The sequence below is a fragment of the Larus michahellis genome, chromosome 1, assembly GCF_964199755.1.
Source record: "Larus michahellis chromosome 1, bLarMic1.1, whole genome shotgun sequence".
NCBI lineage: Eukaryota > Metazoa > Chordata > Aves > Charadriiformes > Laridae > Larus > Larus michahellis.
This window is the reverse complement of record NC_133896.1, coordinates 156,688,159-156,707,007: the sequence shown is the minus strand read 5'-3', so window position 1 is coordinate 156,707,007 and position 18,849 is coordinate 156,688,159. Positions and strand designations below refer to the sequence as shown.

At 46.8% G+C, this 18,849-nt stretch overlaps 1 protein-coding gene across 1 annotated transcript; it reads left to right on the top strand.

Moving 5' to 3' along the window:
• Nucleotides 1-8,149: 8,149 nt before the first annotated feature.
• Nucleotides 8,150-18,614, top strand: PROZ (protein Z, vitamin K dependent plasma glycoprotein). The gene is made up of 8 exons (XM_074561013.1): nucleotides 8,150-8,369; nucleotides 10,031-10,194; nucleotides 10,705-10,729; nucleotides 14,005-14,118; nucleotides 15,932-16,063; nucleotides 17,094-17,179; nucleotides 17,259-17,382; nucleotides 17,953-18,614. The coding sequence occupies exons 1-8, from the start codon at nucleotides 8,303-8,305 to the stop codon at nucleotides 18,462-18,464; spliced, it is 1,224 nt and encodes a 407-aa protein (XP_074417114.1). The 5' UTR covers nucleotides 8,150-8,302; the 3' UTR covers nucleotides 18,465-18,614.
• Nucleotides 18,615-18,849: the final 235 nt, after the last annotated feature.

Genomic DNA, 18,849 nt, shown 5'->3' with positions numbered 1-18,849 from the left:
TATTGTCGTATGTCGTCATTTATATAAAGCATTATTTAAATTATTCACAACTGAAGAGTTTTTGTATCTACAAGGATAAATAATCTTTCAAGACTAAGAAAAGCCTGGCTCTCTAATCAGATGAACCTGACACCCTCTGTCTGCCTTATTCCAATCCAGAAGGAAAAAAAGACTTGTTTTTTCAGCCAGCTCAGTGGTACATAAAAATGGTGAACTAGATATTAAGGTCTTTGAGTGTCTACAGAAAAATTAAGTATTCTGTGATGTACTTTAAAAAGTGTGTCGGTACACATTTTGGAAGAGAGGGAAAAGAAGGATGTTACAAATGATATTGTGGTATAAAATGTGCAATATTTTTCTCATTCCCTGGCTTCACAATATGTGGTTTGCAAGTGTTAAAGTCACCATTTCGGTGTAATTTTTAACATGGATTGTGCTGATCAGTTTGAAAGGAACAAGGTGGTTAAATTTGTCCTGCGATGACCACTGTCCTGTTCCCCTACAAAAAAAAATCAGAAAAATCATGCTGGAGTCCGTTCCATTTGTATTATTTCCCCCCATTTTTCTCTGACACATCTCCTGAACTTCATGACTGCTAAATGAACTCAACGCTGGAGCAACAGCACATCACAGGTCGTGGCATTCAAGCCACAGAAAGAAGTTCAGCCCCTGATGGCTGCATATGCAACCCCCTGACATCACTGCTCCAAAGGATTTACCCCTGCTTGACTTCCCATACAAGAACCTCGGTTGCAACCTCTGATTATAGTTCAGCCCTAAACAATATATTGAGAGAGCCAAACCTGATATATGGAACTGTGGGCCATGCGCAGACGTGTCCCAGGGACTATGGGGAGGCCATTGCATGGGGCTTGCACTTGCTGACCCATCCCCTCATTGCCATCCATCTCTCCTCCTACGCAGCCCTGCATTACCGCTTGTCCCGGCTCTGCAGCACTCCTAGTTTATTCATAACTGATTACAAAAGGACAGAAACCTTCAACAGGCTTTGATCGCCGTCTTTAGCTCAACGTACATTCAGAGGAATCAGTCATCTGAGCTTCTCCTTCCTCATCTCCCGGTTTGCATTGCCAGGCATGAAACACCATCGTCAACCTACTCAGATGTTCAGTACCAGATAAGAACGAATTCCGTCTGCAGGGACACTTATCCCAGCCGCTTAATTGCACAGAGAATTGCGATTCTCACCGGAGACACATACCAAGGCACACATCATCATCATCTGTGCTCTGCCTAAATGCTATTTGAGTTGTCATAGAGAAGATAGAGTTTTAACTCAAGCCATCCTGGAAGACTTACTTTGAAACTTGAATAAGCTTTTTTGCCATCATTTTTCAATACGGATGGATTATTTTTTTCCCTGACATAAATGCAGAAGTTGACTTCCAAATGCAATGAAGCAGTGTAGCAGCTGCACAAGTCCACAGAGTCCATGTCTCCCGTGGCTTGGGAGTCAGGTTTATGGCAGGAGCCACATCCAGCACCCAGTTACGTCTGTCTGGGCTGTGAGTGGAAGCTCTCAGGCGCTGGCTTTGCAGTGGCACTGCTGAGGTCAGGTCAGGGCTTCTCTCCTGCTGAATCTGCTGCTGAGGATGTGGCCGGCTGGTCACAGGACCACCTTAAATCACATCTGGACACAGCGGCAGAGCTGCTGCCCCACAACCACAGGGGAGGGAATCAGGCAGAAAGAGAGGGGAACAGGAAGCAGCATTAAAAAGTCTGAATTCCAGGTAACTCCAAACACTTTCTTATCTCCTCATTGCCCACTTCAGACTGTGTTCCAGGAGTTTGCCTGCAAATCCTCTGTTTAGGTTTCTCTGTGAGCCCTTCTTAACCATTTTTATCCTGAAGTCCAGGTTAGAGCAATGGGAAGACATTATCAGAGAAAATGGGAGAAAAAAATCACGAAATTCTTATCCGAATGGCACAGACTCCAAAGTGATTTTTCTGCATTTTTCCCAGGGGATCAGGTTACCACTCATCTCAGGCAAAATTAACAACATTACTAAACCCCCTCATCCATCACTGAAGCTGCATCTAGGAGCTTAAGTGATATGGCATCGACTGTGCATGTGCTTTGCCATCCTCTGGCTGTTCCATACACAGTTATATTGGTTGCAGTTTTGGTAGGGAAAAGGGGTTAAAAGCAGGGGGAAAAAAAAGGTAAAGAAACACAAAGGTGGAAGTAAAGAAAGAATGTATTTTAATAAATGAACTGTTAACAACAATTGCTATTTTTAGCAGTGTATGCACAGAAGTAGAAGATGTCAAAGCTTGCATCTAGAGAGATCACAGAACCATAGAAGAGTTTGGGTTGGAAGGGACCTTCAAAGACCATCTAGTTCCAACCCCCTGCCCTGGGCAGGGACACCTCCCACTAGACCAGGCTGCTCAAAGCCCCATCCAGCCTGGCCTTGAACACTTCCAGGGATGGGGCAGATGTCAGAGTAATTCCAAAGTGGCTTTGTTTTTTGCTACCAGTCTGTCAGGAGACTTGCACAAACCTTGTGGCTGGGCTCAAGTCCTTGTTGTGGGTGCAGCATCCACGTGAGAGAATCAAAGCTTCCCGGAGTCACATTCTTCGTCCTGCCCACTTCCCCAGGATTTCCTGCAATCTTGTAACCACACCAGAAGGGCAGTGCTGACACTCTGAAACAGCTGCAAGTTCCTCCAGCTTTTAGGAATGGTGATGCACTTTGGATTTGGCAAGAAAAACTTCTTTTCTTTTTTTTTTTTTTCTGCAAGTGGTGAACAGAACTGACTGACAACAGCCCAAGTGTTCATATATAACCCATGTTATTATAACCCATGTTATGCCCACCAAGGATTAACCCTCTCTGCTGGCCGGGCAAAGTTCAGCTGACATTTTTGTAGCTTAGAATCACAGACTCACAGAATGGTTAGAGTTGGAAGGGACCTTAAAGACCATCTAGTTCCAACCCCCTGCCATGGGCAGGGACACCTCCCACTAGACCAGGCTGCGCAAAGCCCCATCCAGCCTGGCCTTGAACACTTCCAGGGATGAGGCATCCACAGCTTCTCTGGGCAACCTGTTCCAGTGCCTCACCACCCTCACAGGAAAGAATTTCTTCCTAATATCTAATCTAAATCTCCCCTCTTTCAGCTTAAAACCATTACCTCTCATTCTATTGCTCCACTCCCTGATAAGGAGTCTCTCCCTGTCTCTCCTGTAGGCCCCCTTTAGGTACTGGAAGGCTGCTGTAAGGTCTCACTAGAGCCTTCTCTTCTCCAGGCTGAACAACCCCAACTCTCTCAGCCTGTCTTTGTAAGAGAAGTGCTCCAGCCCTCTGATCATCTTCTGTACACATAAAGACCAGTGCTGCTTATAAGCATGGATGCTGATAACAGTGTTTCATATGAGCAGAGTGTACAGTGGAATGTAAATGGAATTAGCTTGTGTCACTCGTTGCTAGCTCTTGACCAAAACTACACATGACCACGGTCACCTGTTTTGGACCAGCTGATGTCTAGTCAGGGCTGAGGGATGCACTCCCATTTTTTTTGTTCGTAAACAGCTGTCTGCAAGGGAGTGTTTCCTCTTTAATTTGAAAAAGCTCTCCCTTGTTCCTCAATCTGCTGTTTCCATTTCCATATTCTCTATGCTAAGAATAACCTAAAGCTCCACAATATTGAGATATCGAGGTGCTGGAGCGAGTGCAGAGGAGGGCAACGAAGCTGGTGAAGGGCCTGGAGGATAAATCTTATGAGGAGCGATGGAAGGAGCTGGGACTGTTTAGTTTGAGGAAGAGGAGGCTGAGGGGAGACCTCATCACTCTCTACAACTACTTGAAAGGACACTGTAGAGAGGTTGGTGCTGGTCTCTTCTCACAGGTAATTAGTGATAGAACAAGAGGGAATGGCTTCAAGCTGCAACAGGGTAGGTTGGACATTAGGCTGGACATTAGGAAAAAATTCTTCACAGAAAGAGTGGTTAGACACTGGAATAGGCTGCCCAGGGAGGTGGTTGAGTCACCATCCCTGAATGTGTTCAAGAGTCGTTTAGATGTGGTGTTAAGGGATATGGTGTAAGGGAGAACTTTGTAGAATGGAGTTGATGGTTGGACTCGATGATCCCAAGGGTCTTTTCCAACCTAAATGATTCTATGATTCTATGAATATATTAGCCCTCTGACAGAGGAATTGCTACCTTAAGCTACAGTAAAACCTGTCCTCTGCCCTCTCCATCTCTTGGAGCTGGCAGTGATTGCTGTGATCTACTTCCAGCTTCTCCAGGGCTCTTCCCTATGGGGAGGGAGAGGCTGTAGCGGGGCTGCAAGTACATCAGTGATTCACGGTCCTACCTCCTTGCCCTGCCAGCTGGGGCTCTGGGTAACTGCCCAGATTTCAGCTGGGATACAGTTAACTTTCTTCCCAGTAGCTGCTGTGTTTTGGATTTAGTATGAGAAAAATGCTGATAACACAGATGATTGTTTCAGTTGTTGCTAAGTAACGCTTATACTAAGTCAAGGACTTTTTCAGCTTCCCACAGAAGCTGGGAGGGAGCACAGACAGGACAAGCTGGCCAAGGGAATGTTCCATACCACAGACGTCACGCTCGGTGTATAAATGGGGGTTGGCCGGGGGGCAGGGATCCATGGACTGTGCTCGGGACAGGCTGGGCAACCGATCACTGGGCGGTGAGAGCACTTGGTATTGCATCGCTTTATTTTGTGTGTTCTTTTACCATTATTTTTCACTTCTGTTACTGTTATATTAAACTGTCTTTATCTCAACCCACGAGGTTTGGGTTTTTTTCTCCTTTTTCTCCCTCTTCTCCCTACCCTACTGGGGCCGGGGGTGGAGCGAGTGAACGGCTGTATGGTCCCGGTTGCCATCTGGGGTTAAACCACGACAGTAAGCTGGAGCCAGGAGAGAGCACAGAGGAAGCCAGTGGGGTTTTGAGGACCGTGCCAGATGCAAAATGGGGCAGGGGAGGAGGCAGAGGTAAGAAACTCGCCAGGCCCACCTGCAGCACACATGGCTCAGAGCAGAAGGGCTTGGAGGGGTCCCTGCTAGCGCCTCACTTCCAGTGAGTTGAGCAGTGCTGATCCACTAACCACCAACCTACGCATCTCTGAGCATGTCAGAGAAAACACAGCCACCCGCTTTCTTCTGCCCCTGCGCACCCAGAGCTGGGCTCTGGCGACAGGCACACAGGAGTGGGCTGGCATTCACGGCACAAGACAACACTGTAAGGGTCTGCTCCTTGCGGGTCCAGTCCCCATCCCTCCTCCTGCCCCCTGACTTGCAGCAGCAAGCAGCTGTGGGCTCTCCCTCATCCCAGGGCCCCCAGATCCCTGTCGAGGACTGACACAGACAAAGAAGTGAGGTGGAGGAGGGGGGAGGCTGAAGGTCCTCCTGTGAGCCTGCACCTCCTGCCATGGGGTGGGCGCACCATGGTCCCCTTCACCTTGAACCACCTTCAGTGTCCACGACACACAACTAACCGCAGTGCCCACACGCTGCGCGTCAGGAGGACACCCCCAGGGAGGAACATGGCTGCAAGCCCAGCCATCGGCTTGTATTATTTGCTTAGTGCTGGGGTGACGTTTTCTGGAAAATAATTGCTGTCCCCTTTCGCCAGCTGAGGTGTGCATTTCCCAAAAGCGTGTGACGGTGACAGACTTACTCAGAACAGCTGCCCCCGGCTGCCCTCGCTGCAGCAGGGCTGATGGCTAGCCAGGGGACACAACATGAGGTGGCACGTCCCCATCACTGGCCCATCACTGGAAACCAGCTTCCCCCGGCTTACCGCAATGCTGGCCAGGGGGGACTTCCATGGGAAGCAGTTGCCAAAGCAGGACCAACTAACTCACTCAGTTACTCCAGCCCGAGGAACTGCAGATTTCCTATCTGACACCATGCCCTGGCTTCAGGCTGGAAAGTGTGACCCTTCAGGCAGGAGGCAATCCTTAACCAGGGCTGCAGGAAACAGGTTGCGGGGCTCCTTAATGAAACACATCTCCAGGTGCTCACTGCGATAATTAAAGGAGTGGAAAGAGAAATCCCAGTAACTCTTCATAAACAAAGATGTGAGGAAAGGACTGCCCTTTTGAAACCTTCTATTTATGCCATTTTCCATAGTAATATGAAAATTAAAATGTAAAGCCTGTTGCAATAATATTGATACAGAAAAAGCCAAGTCAGTGCCATAACATACTGAGTATACTGTGGCCCATCCCCAAGGACACAGCTGCTCAGTCAAGGAACACTTTGTTTAAAACAAACACGGTAAGAAAAGTGAAGGTCTGGTGAGAATACAGCTTCTGAAGATCTGTGTTGTTATTATTAACCTAATTTGAATAATTATCATATACCTACAAGCGTTCTTTAATCGACATAGCTCTGCAATAAGTAAACAGCTTGTTTAAAAAAAAAAAAAATTAAAAATCTGTAGATCTGCATTTTTGTGCTGTGTTCTGCAAAGTCCTGTGCTGACATCAAGTGGTGGCGTATTTTTCATGCCGAAGGGAGCCAGACTTGCGGTACTGTGTGTGCATGGGGCGATATTCGCTATCATGGGAAGGTAAAGGCAAGGTGGCAGGGGGGCTACGGCAGCAGCCTCACCACCGGGCTCTCCCATGGCGATGGTTGGCCGGAGGAGTAGGGAAAAACAGCGCAGCCACTGCCGTGCGAGAGGAGGAGGGGGAGGTGAGACTCCCCAACGGCTCCTGGGCACACGAGGTGCTGGCTGAGCCCCCCAGCACCCACCAGATGTGACAGCCGGCAGCAGCCCCCACCACCTTTCCCCAGCCAAGAAACCCCCGGCTGGGGCTAGTACAATGGGGTTTTGTGGTCTCAGGGGACTGAGGAGAGCATGGAGAACTCATTTACTAAAGAAATGTTGACACAGAGTTAACCAAAGAGGGTGGGAGGCTATATTAATTGGTTCTGCAGAAATATCAAGGAGGGAAGAATAAATATGTAAGGCTATGAACTGTCTGTGAATAAAATCAAGCTTGATATTCAAAGGGTTTTACCTTCGAGTGAACTTCTGCAAAAATGTGCCGGCAGAGATTGTGCGGGAAAAACCTCCCACAATGCAGTTGTAATGCGGAGGTTAATTATTTGCTGAAGGCACTCGGGTCTGCGATGTGAGCTGCAACATCAGCCCTGGGCTGGCCGGGACTGGCCTTGGTGAGGCATGTGGTCTGCTTCAGCCCCGCTCATCTGCCTCGCTACTGACGCCGGTTTTAAAAACTGCAGTTGATGTAAAGTCAAGTTTTATTTGGGGATTTACCCCTGAATGGTCAGATCAATTATTCTTTGTTACAAGAGCTGCATACTCAAATAATAGCTGGGAATTTATGACATGAAAACACAGAATGGTCCCTATGTTTCTAATTCAGCTAAAAAAAAACCCCACTTTTCCTCTCACTCATTGTTGCTCTGACTATAGAAATGGTTTCCTGCTCTTCCCAGCAGCCTGCCTGTGCTGGGAGCCAAACAACCCCTTGTGGCACCATTGCCATGGCAGAGCCCAGCCCATGCACGTCAACGCTTGGGTCCTTTCTCTCATCTGGGGCCAGGCAGGAGGGCTGCCCCGGCTCCTGGGTGCTTGAGATGCTCCCATCCGCCTCCTACTCGCACCTCCTTTCTGCACCTCCTTTCACCTCCTGTGTGTCTGTGCGACCGGGATCCTGAAGTCAGGGAGAGTTTCCCACGCTCTCCTTCACGGCTGGGCAGTGCAAACCTAACAGCCGAAAACAAAAATGCCGCACCCGTCCAGATACATCCCCACGGGGGAAATCCCACACGTGGTTGCTTGGTTGCTCCAAAAGCCAGTGGGATGTGACCAGTGCAGCTAAGCCTTGGCAAATGCTTTGTGGGGACGGCGTGTGAAAGAGCCACGCCATAAAAACGATCCCTGTAGCCATCACCCAGCTCGTGCTTTGATCCGGTACAAAGAAATGCTCGTACTGCTCATCTCTCCCCGTTTGGTGTGACAGTAAGTGAAGGCTGGGGGGGGTGGGAGGAATACCCAAATCTTGGAGCAGCTCTCAGCAGAGCTGGCAAACCTGCTCCACCTTCAGCCAGAGCGCTAAGAGAAGAGGCACTGCTGCACCAATAAGCAGGGGTTTTTTTAGTTTTTGGGGTGGTTTTTTTTTCATGTGTTGACACTGAGGCCAAAGCTTTGCCCTCAGAGGCTTTGTTTTCTCGTGAGCCAGCTGGACTTTAAACGTCAACATCTCGCATATAGCCATTTCCCCCAGGAGCGGCAGGAATGCAGGCAGGCGGCCACTAGGCTCCGAGGGTGGCAATGGCAAGGTGCTCTTGGACAGTATGGTTTCTTCTCTCTGCCCTTTTCCTTCAGACAGAGCAGACAGGTATGGCCTTCGCTGTGTTGCGGCTTTAATTCTGATCTGTGCTGCTGCTCTTCTAAACACACCAGCACTTTGGTACCTTGTGTCGTGTTTACTTTGTAGCACAGGGTGACACCACTGCAAACTGCCTGTTCCTTGTTTTTCTTACGCTTCTCCTGTGGTTTTGTTGTTTGTTTGTTTGTTTTTTTCATATAACTAAGTAAAAACTGCAGTAGGTTACTAAGGCAATGTAATTTTGAATTACCAGCATTTACACCAGGGTTATGTTTTGTCTTTTCTTATCATTCTTAAAGAGCGCCCCAGATATTAATGAGAATTTTGCTCTGTATTTCTAGTTGCTGCTGAAACACAAATAAGCCTTACGGAAGAGGCTGAGATGCATGCTTGTTATAGTTTGAAGAAATTTATGTTTCCATATTAATCCTCCGTGGTTTGTCAATATTAAGGAGGAGCTGGACAAGGAAGAAAAAGGTGGTGACTGCTTCAGAAGGGTCAAAACGCCCCTGGCAGCAGCAGCAGTGCAGTGCCAGCCGTGCTGGATGCGTCGGAAACACCGCACAGCAGAAATGTGCACCGGGCTGTCAGATAGCTTTTTAAATTGCAAAACACAAACATGAAGCTTTTTTTTTTTTTTTTAATCTTTTTTCTTTTTGAATACCTCGTGGAAGCCTGTTGCTTATCAGATATCCTTCAAAAGCATAACTAGGCATTCGTGTGCAGTTTCCGACTAACTTTGTTACTGCTGTCACTTTTTCCAATTCTAGTATTATTGATCAGTTCAACCTTTGTGCCTGGCAGTGCTGGGCCCCCAAACACTGTATGAAATACAAAAAAATACCCCAGTGGGTTTATTTTCGAAGCACAGGAGAACTGACAAACACGTGCTGAGACACACAGCCACACATTGCTTGAGGTCAAAGGCAGCAGGCTCCGGCACGGCTCCGGCCGTCCTGCTGGCAGGCAGGTTTTGTTGCGGGCATCATTGCAAAGAGGAGTTTTAAGAACTGATAACTCTCATATCTTTGCTCACTCCTCCTCCTTACTCAAACTGAAAAGATTACGGTGTCTTTCCACACAAAGGGTGTTGGATGGTATAGGCCTTGTAACTTTTTTGAGCATTGCTTTTCTTTATTCTCCATGAGAGAGATTTGATTGAGAGCTCAGCCATGTCACGGTTTTGCTTCTCAGCAAAAAAAACCCTGCGAAGACTGAAGGGCATCAGTTTGGATCCATCATCATAAACTAATACAAATCATTTCCACTTCTACTGATGAGTCTGGAAGCCCTGTGCAGTCTTACAAAAGAGCCTCTGCCTTTACGATAATACATTTCCCCTTTCCCTGGCCGTGCCACAGCAACGCTGTTCTATGTCTGGTGCAGGAAAAAAATTCATCAATTCATCAGGAAGGGCTTCAAATTCCCTCTGCTTGGGAGCAAGTCAGGCTCTCCCCAAATGAAAAAGGTCATGACTCCTCAGCTGAGTTTGGGCTAAGAAAGTAGGGCTCTTCCAGTATGCAAGTTTGATGTGGCTGGAACCCCAAATCAGCCAAAAGAGTTGTCTTCATGATTAAAACTGCTGCTTAGTAATGTCTCTTGAAAAAATGGTGAAAATATATAAGGAAATGAATCTAAGTACTGAGGTTAGATTTTGTCGTACGTTTCAGTGTTTATATCAGCTGACGATGCAAACAACGTTATGAAGAGGCAGAGGCGTGCCAGTTCCCTACTTTTGGAGGAGGTCCTCCAAGGCAGCTTGGAAAGGGAATGCCTTGAAGAGAGATGTACGCAGGAAGAAGCAAGAGAAGTGTTTGAAAACGATGAAATGCTCGTAAGTATTTTGTTTTCTTGTGTGCATATTAGAAAATTACTGCCTTGGTCTTCCGCTATCATGTTTAGCCCTGCAGCCTGCTTCTTTCGTTTGGGTTTCTCCCCATGTGAAATCTTTCCACCTCCGCAGGCGGAAAGCAGGTGTCTTCAGTGGTCAAAATGGAAATTCAGAGGTCAGCTCTGACATGCCGGAGAGACAATGGCCAGCCAGTTTTTCCAGGAAGCTGTATTGCTAAAGGATTCAGCTGTTTCTCTCTTGCCTGTAAAGTCTTTCTTTTCCTTTATAGCTTTCTAAGAAACAATAAAATAAGCAGGATGCAAACCCCCTCCCATCTCATTCAAATTTTTCCGGCAGGGCAGAATTTGTAGTTGTACAACTCTGTGAACGTTAAACTGTAGTGTATATTCTCTCATGTACAGTTTTTGTTTTACCAAAATATTTATGGAAGATGATATTATTTGAGAATTAAAATCTAATTTCCCTTTTTTCTTTTTCTTTTTTTTTTTTCAGAAAATGTTTTGGGATATCTACTATGGTAAGCTGGCCTCTTGATTTCTCTCCTCCATAGCGGTATCACACTGTGGACATTATGACTCACTCCAGTGCTGGTTTTCTGAGAGTTTTTAGCGGTTCATCCTCAAAGAAACACCCAGTTGCTATTTGTCATGTCTCTAGTAAAGCAGGAGGAAAAGCGTTGATGTGAAAGATTTAAAAAAGTAATAGATAGGAAAAAACATTTAAGACTGTGAAGTGAATAAAAGCTAAGGTGAGTAGATGTTATCATAGTAAATAGGCTATTTTTTTTCCTGAACTTAAGGCTGTTCTGAAACAACCTGGGACCTGACAAAGTCTGCTTTGCTGATACAATAGAGCAGCGCAGCTTTGCCAGGAAAACCTCCCAAATACAAATCTAGCATTTAAACCTGAGCGAGATAAATAAGTGTTAAAAGCTACTGGGCTGCCTGCAAACCCTGGACGCTGGCACTGCATCATCCCTTGGCAGCTGTCAAGGCAAGAAACGAATCTGTAAAAGCTGAGGGACTGATGTAACTCGATGCTTCCTGAACAAGGAGCCTGGGACATCAGCTGATGGTGACTTCGCCTTATTCCCTCCTTTTCTCCATGCCTCATCCCAAGATTTTCTCTAGGGTTTTCTACTCCGTTTTTATTAATTTCTAAGCTGGGGTTTAGACAGTGGATAAGGAGGTGGCAAAATCGGCAGTTAGCATTAATTTTCTGCAGAAGCCATTAAAAGAAGAAGAATATAGATGTTATGAAGAATGATGCCAAATATCTGGCCTTTGCTACATGTTTCGTCACTTCTGCAAAGGTGGGATGTTAATCCTAATTTTAGTCAATGGATGTTTGTACTAAGCATGTCGTGCAGGCTTCCTCTGCAGTCTATGAACAGAGAAGGGCCACCAGTTGAGAATGGTCCATCCAAACAACCTTAGCCACAATCAGGACACGTTACTGGCTTCAGCCTCAGGGTTGGCTTCCTTGCAGTAATTAAAAGCCATTGTGTCCTGTCTTCTTCCTGCAGATCAGCAGTGTGTGTTTCCTTCTTTGTGATACCTTTTCTAACATTTTGAAGAGCATTGCAGTGCATCTCCATGGCTTCTTTCCTCCTCACTAAACAAACCCATTTTTTCATGCTGTCTTCCAAAAATCTCATTTTCTAGACATCTGGTATCCTTGTTGCGTTCCTTCCATAGTCCAGGGTACAGTGGGTAAATCTGCACTGTGGATAAAAGAGGGCCTAACTGCTGGCTCACCCTGTTTTGTGCTGCTCCACCTTGGTCTCTTCAAGTCAAAGCTGCTATAGTGGCATCTTGCTCTAGCGTGGATGTACGCTGTCAGGGCACTTGGCCTGAGGTCACACTTGTCCCTGACTCTCTTTTATTAACAGTATAAACTTAGCTATAGATAACCTCTCTTCAAACGTAATTTTCCAAACAGTTTTGTCCAAGTCTTATAGTAGTCTGTGTTTTCCTAGCTCACTTAAGGACAATGTCATCTGAGAAATTTCTATTCTATGATGTTCACTGATTTCCTCACTGGGTCTCTTATCCTATAACACAATTAGATTTAATCGGTTTGGATTATTTGATCTTGAAAAATGCATGTTGCTTACCACCTTCTTATTTTGCTGGGTGCTTACAAGCCGTTTAATCATTCCAGTAGCTTTCCAGTGACAGAAATCGTGCTGTTTTCTCTGTAACGCCTTGAATCTTCTCTTTCCTCCTTTAATAAAGCTAAGCACTAGGTTCACTTTTATCCCAGTCCTACAGAACCTCACCTGACCCCAGACATTTTCTGAGACTTCCTTACCTATGGTTGACCCTGCATTTCAGAGACTTGAAACCATCTAACTTGCTTCAGGCTGTAGGTGTAGCCCTTCCCTAGCTCCAGCTACCCACCACTGCTGCTGGAGGTCCCCGCTCCTCGACTCTACCCCCTCTGCTGTGCTGCTGAGACTCCCCCCTCTAATCCACCCAAACACCCTCCCAGGAGACCTAAATTGTGCTGGAGTATGCTGGTGGCATCTGACTGCAGGTGGCCTGAAGGCAGTAACCACTTTAAGCCAGTATTTTAGTGCAGCTAGCACTCAAAGGCACACGTGCCCGTAGCTTGAGCAGATGCTGGTTGGTGATTTGGTCCCAGTATTTCACCTTTCTGTCCCTGATATTAATTACAGCAGCTCGCTGACTGAAGGTGACCTCTCTGATGAAGTTTTAAATTTTAGAAAGGTTGGACAGCATGTCCCAGGTTAGGCTTTGCTGGCTTGCTCCTGATCGCTCACGTCTAAAATAAGCAGTTATTTGCAGAACGTTTCCAAACTCTTTTGGAGTCTTTCCAGTGGGCAGCTTAAAGGGAAATTGGCAACTCTGCCTGGTGCTCCACCTGTAGTGAGGCATCCTCTGGGTTCAACGTTTGGTTCATCAGAAAGACTAAACTCGCTAGTATTATAATTCCTCCTAGTATGATGTTGCGCGATGTGTAACTTCGATGCCAGGCTTTTTATCCATATATTCAGATAATCATTTTTTTATCCCTATGCATATCAACCTAACATGGGAGACCTAAAACGCCGGTCTCACACTACGTGTGTAATGAGTCTATGAACTGTAAGTCAGTGCTTTTCCCTGAAGCAGAGCATCCGTCCTCCAGAAGCGGTCTCTGTCCCTGGGCACCTCCCAGCATCCCTGCCAGGGGCTGCCGGAGCACCTCTGGAAGCAGAGGCTTGGGCTAAAATTACTGATGAGGTGTAGTTTGAGGAGACACAGCCCATTTCCACCCAAACCTTTTTGCAATGCTTCTCCGAGCGGCTCACGTGCTGGGAAGGGGGCTGTGTAATTGGAGTCAGCGGTGGTGTTGACATGTCCCTCTCCTGTGGCATTTCAGGCTGAGAGAGTTGGGGTTGTTCAACCTGGAGAAGAGAAGGCTCCAGGAAGACCTTATAGCAGCCTTCCAGTACCTAAAGGGGGCCTGCAGGAGAGACGGGGAGGGACTCTTTATCAGGGAGTGTAGCGATAGGATGAGGGGTAATGGTTTTAAACTGAAAGAGGGGAGATTTAGATTAGATATTAGGAAAAAATTCTTTCCTGTGAGGGTGGTGAGGCACTGGAACAGGTTGCCCAGAGAAGCTGTGGATGCCCCATCCCTGGAAGTGTTCAAGGCCAGGCTGGAGGGGGCTTTGAGCAGCCTGGTCTAGTGGGAGGTGTCCCTGCCTGTGGCAGGGCGTTGGAACTAGATGGTCTTTGAGATCCCTTCCAACCCAAACCATTCTGTGATTCTATGATTCTTCAGGTGGCAGGAGGTGCTCATCAAGCCCCTGCCAAAACAACGGTGTGTGCGAGGACAGCATCCGTGGCTACACCTGCACCTGTGCCGAGGGCTACGAGGGAGAAAACTGTGCTTTCGGTAAGGCATCACTGCCTCTTCAGAGAAGCCCTATCTCCTCCTGGCGTAGGGGGTCCCCCCAGGAAACCATACTCAGCTCTCCCATTACCTCCACTTATCATATTTTAGGTTAAAACACACAGTTCTTGGCAGAGCAGGGGTGATGTGGCTGCCTGTCTCCCAAAACGTTATGGCATCCTGAGGTTTCGCACGCTGCCTCTTCCCCCTGAGCCTCCCTTCTCTGGGGACACAGCAAAAGGGCTGAAGCAAGTCCCCCTCACGGGTGGGCTCCAAAGGCATCCCTGCCTGCTGCCACCGGTGCTCCTGGCTGCTTGTCTTGCCGTGGTCCCAGGCAGCATGTGGCCTGAAGAACCATGACTGCAGTGCTGAGGTGGCTTCCCAGCTACACCAGTACCTCTGAGGCCACATGTGCCCCCAAGACAGTCCCCCAGGACAGAGGGACTCCAGAAAACGAACCATTTTCAGTGGAAGCATAAAAGGCAGAAAGCAAAATGGATGCTTTCTGGCACGTAAAACACCCTGGGCCAGATCCTACATTTTTACATCTGCCAGGTTCTACTTTCCAGCCCTTACATCAGTATTTCTGCTGGCTCGGAGGTCCCCTGGGCTGGGAGACGCCCTGGCTGCCGCAAGACAGGGTCATTTTCTGTATAAGGGGTGTGACTGTGACCAGCTTCTGGGGAGCACAGAAAGTGACACAGTTTGGGCCAGTGCTGGGAATTGGATCTGCTCAGCAGGAGCCTTAGAGAGCCACGTTATGTGAGATTTTTTTGCTACTTCTCCACCTGTGAGCTAGATCCACCATCAAATGGCTGTTCGTCCTGTTGCTCTGTGCTGAAGCTTAAGTCATATGAGGAGAGGCTGAGGGAGCTGGGCATGTTTAGCTTGGAGAAGAGGAGGCTGAGGGGAGACCTCATTGCCCTCTACAACTTTTCCCAGGTGAATAATGACAGGACCAGAGGAAATGGTCTGAAGTTGTGGCAGGGGAGGTTTAGGTTAGATATTAGGAAGAATTACTTTACTGACAGAGTGGTCAGGCACTGGAACAGCCTGCCCAGGGAGGTGGTTGAGTCACCATCCCTAGAGGTATTTACAAAAGGTCTACATTTGGCACTTCAGGGCATGCTCTAGTGGCAGGGATTGTAGGGGTTTTTTTTGTGTGTGTATGGTTGGACTCGATGATCTCAAAGGTCCCTTCCAACCATGAAGATTCTATGACTCTGTGTTTGCTCAGCTATGGAGAGTTGATTGAACATGTTTCAAAGGTGATTAATATTCCCTTTCTTTTTTTCTTACCTTCACCAGCTGTTAATTTTAAGTTTCTCAGCATAGGCGTGAGAAGTAAGAGCTATGCATTTGGTTTTGCTGAAAAACAGAAAGCTTTAGCCGCCTTCTTCCTCAAGCAATACCTGCCTTCTTAAGATGTGCAACAGTTCCTCCCACTGCAGAAACTTAATGTTTTAAGAGAGCAGAAAGAAAACCCATGGCATCCTTCCACGTGAACCCATGTTTGGCCTAGTCTGACCCTTGCCTAACGCTCCCCAAAACTCAAGAGGTGCAGACAGCCCGGTGCAGGGAGGTGCTGGGTGGGCACAGTTTGCAACGAGTCTGTGGATGCTGCAGAGACTCAGCTGTCTCCAATTTCTGCCTAACAAGGGAAAAAACAACATGGTGGGAAATACAACCAAGCCAGAATCCCTACCCACCTCCACACAAAGCAAGTCAAAAAATGCTTAGTTAAGAGGACTCAAGCTATGCAAGGGAACTCCAGCTGAACTGTTCCCGATGCTTTTCCTCCACTTGTTCTGTTTAGCTAAAAATGAATGTCACCACCAAGCAAAGGAAGGATGTCACCACTTCTGCTACCCGGGAAGTCATTCCTACCGTTGCTCCTGCGCTGACGGCTATGAGCTCGGGAAGGACAAAAAACAGTGCATCGCCTTAGGTAGGTGTGAGCATAGAAGTACAGGGGGCACGTGCTCGGTGCTGGGGTGGGTGGGCCACCATCTGACATCCAGATGCCATCAGCCTGCTTGGAGACTCAAGCAACAAGGAAATTACCGACCTTCCAAACTGGACAGATAAAGGAGGGCTCTAGGTACCACCACCACCCAAGAGCATGGTAAAAGAAGCAATATTTGATCTGAACATTTAAACATGGGTCTGCAGAGAGGACTTGCATCATCCTATGTATCACTCACTGGGCCAGGTTTTCCACTCCTATGGTCAGTAAAGACTGACTCCGCTGAAGACCTGTCTGTTTGGGAATGAGGTTCAATAGGTTCTGATCAGGCAGCTGATGGTCTGATAAATGAAGGGCAAAATTTGCTGCCATATAAATTAGTTTGAAGCAGTAGCCCTCTTCATTTTTCCAATCTCATACTAGGCATCTCATTCAATTTCATCCCCTTATAAACAAGGTCTACTAAAACCACAGTAGTATACTTAGGCCCTTGTCTCCATTAGCAAGCAGGGCAGCCAAACAAGAGCTGAGCTGTAGAGCCGCAGTTCTGGTGATGAAGGCTTGACATCTGAACCAGAACACAAAGGCATGCGCAGTCCTAGAGTAACAGCTTTGACGAGGAAAACTCAGGATTCACCTTGTCCAGATTGGGCCACAGCTTTCAGATATTTGGCGCAATTTGGATACAGGATACAAATTAAGAGGAAGCAAGCTGTGCTGATGGTTGGCTGGAGATGAAGCCTCATTTCATTAGTAACAGTGAAATCTGGTCACCACAAGCCTAAGCAATGACCCACCATGTTCAGCGCCATTGCTAAACTATCAGACTACAAATGCCAAGCAAATTATTCCAATTCTCACCAATTGAGAAACCGTCCTTCTCCTTTTCCTTGGTGCAAAACCAAAACCCCAAAGACAAGGTGGAAGCAGTAAGATATTCACAGGTAGTAGCTGTCTTGAAATGATACAGCATGAAGTTTTGATTATTTTTTTTTTTTAATTCCTCTGCTAGATCAATGTGCATGTGGCAGACTTCAAGACAGCGATAATCTGATAAGCCAAACCAGGAAGAAACGTGATGACCGATTTCCTTGGCAGGTATTTCTAGCAATTCATGGAACCCATCGCTCAGCCTCACGCGGGCAGTGCTGTCTACCGTCTTTTTGCCTTTTCTTAGGTCCTGCTGCTGAACTCGGAAGGGAAGGGCTTCTGTGGCGGAGTGCTGCTAAAAAGTAACTTCGTACTGACTACGGCAGAGTGCGCCCTTCTGCACAGCCATTTTGAAGTCAGGGTTGGTGCCGGTAGGTGACCAAACACCTTTTCTCTTGTTGCAGCACATTTGAGTATTTTTAAAATAAATTTAAAATTTATTTAAATTTAAACTAAAAAAAAAAATAAAAAAGGGCTCACTGAAATTTTTTTCTGGATAAAAATATTGTTAAAGGAAACAAATCAGCTGTCATCTCATTTCAGCATCTTAGTTAAGTATCTTGAGCTAGAACTTGAGCTGCCCCATAACCCCCTGCAAGCCGAGCAGAGAGACAACTGCCTCTCGAACGCAATTCAGAACTCAGCACCTAGGGATAAGCTAAACCAGGTGGTTTTAGAGGTGGCTTTTGTTTCATGCCAAAATTCACTTCTTCTGTTGGGTACTTCTCCTTCCCGCTGAAATTATACACGCTTCTACACAGCATTAAAAAGCTGTCTCAATACATCATAACTAGTTTACCTTTACTGCAACATTTTCAAGAAAGAGAGCCTTTAGTTTCTCTACTGCACGCATTTATCAGCGAGACTAGGCAGCTGTTGTCAGTTTGCACGCAGTTTTCAAGTCTGATTCTTAAGAGCACTGCAATGTCATTGCTTCACAGGGCCTAACGGAACAAGCGGAACCGAGAAGACAATGCAAGTTAGTGAGACACACATACACATCCGGTATGACGAAGACACTGCTGAGAACAACATTGCGTTACTACAACTCCAAGAGCACGTTGAGTGCAACAACCACCAGCTTCCTGTCTGCACCCCTGAAAGAGACTTTGCAGAACACATTCTAATTCCCAAATTGGCTGGTACAGTCAGTGGCTGGAGAATGGAAGGTGATGAACTCCAAGGTGATGAGTTGCAGGTTTCATACCTTCCCGCTGAGGACTGCAAGCAAATACTCAACGTAAGCCTCACAAACAGGCAGTTTTGTGGACACCTCCAGGAGGCCGTAAGCAAACAACTGGCTGGAGGAAGCTTTTTAGCTACCGAGTATAAAGGCACTTGGTTTCTGACTGGTATCCTGGGATCTTGGCCACTAGAAGACACTGACTGGGACACATTTCTGTTCACGAACACCGCGAGGTATATGATATGGTTGAAACAAAAAATGAACTAACACAAACACAACCAACCCTCCAGCACCAAACCCCCTGCCAATCACTGCAAGGAAACATTTGGATGCAGCCAGTACACCCATTTGACTCTCTTATCACGATTTGCAGCGAGGAAGTTGCAACGATGATACGTGTATAACTCCGATTCATACAGAAAAGACTCTTTGTCTTTCCTTCTTCTGCAGACACACAGTACTGCGAAAGTCACGATGCGGTAAACCTAGTTATTTTACTAAAAACTGACTGAAGTTTCCAAGAACTTTTCATCCTAAAACTCAAAAGGCATTGTTGTTTTTCTGGTATTTTAAATGTCACTAGAAGGAAATCAGTCTTTTAAATTCTTGTTACCCTGAGGTTTGATTCAGCAAATTCATATTCTTATTTCAG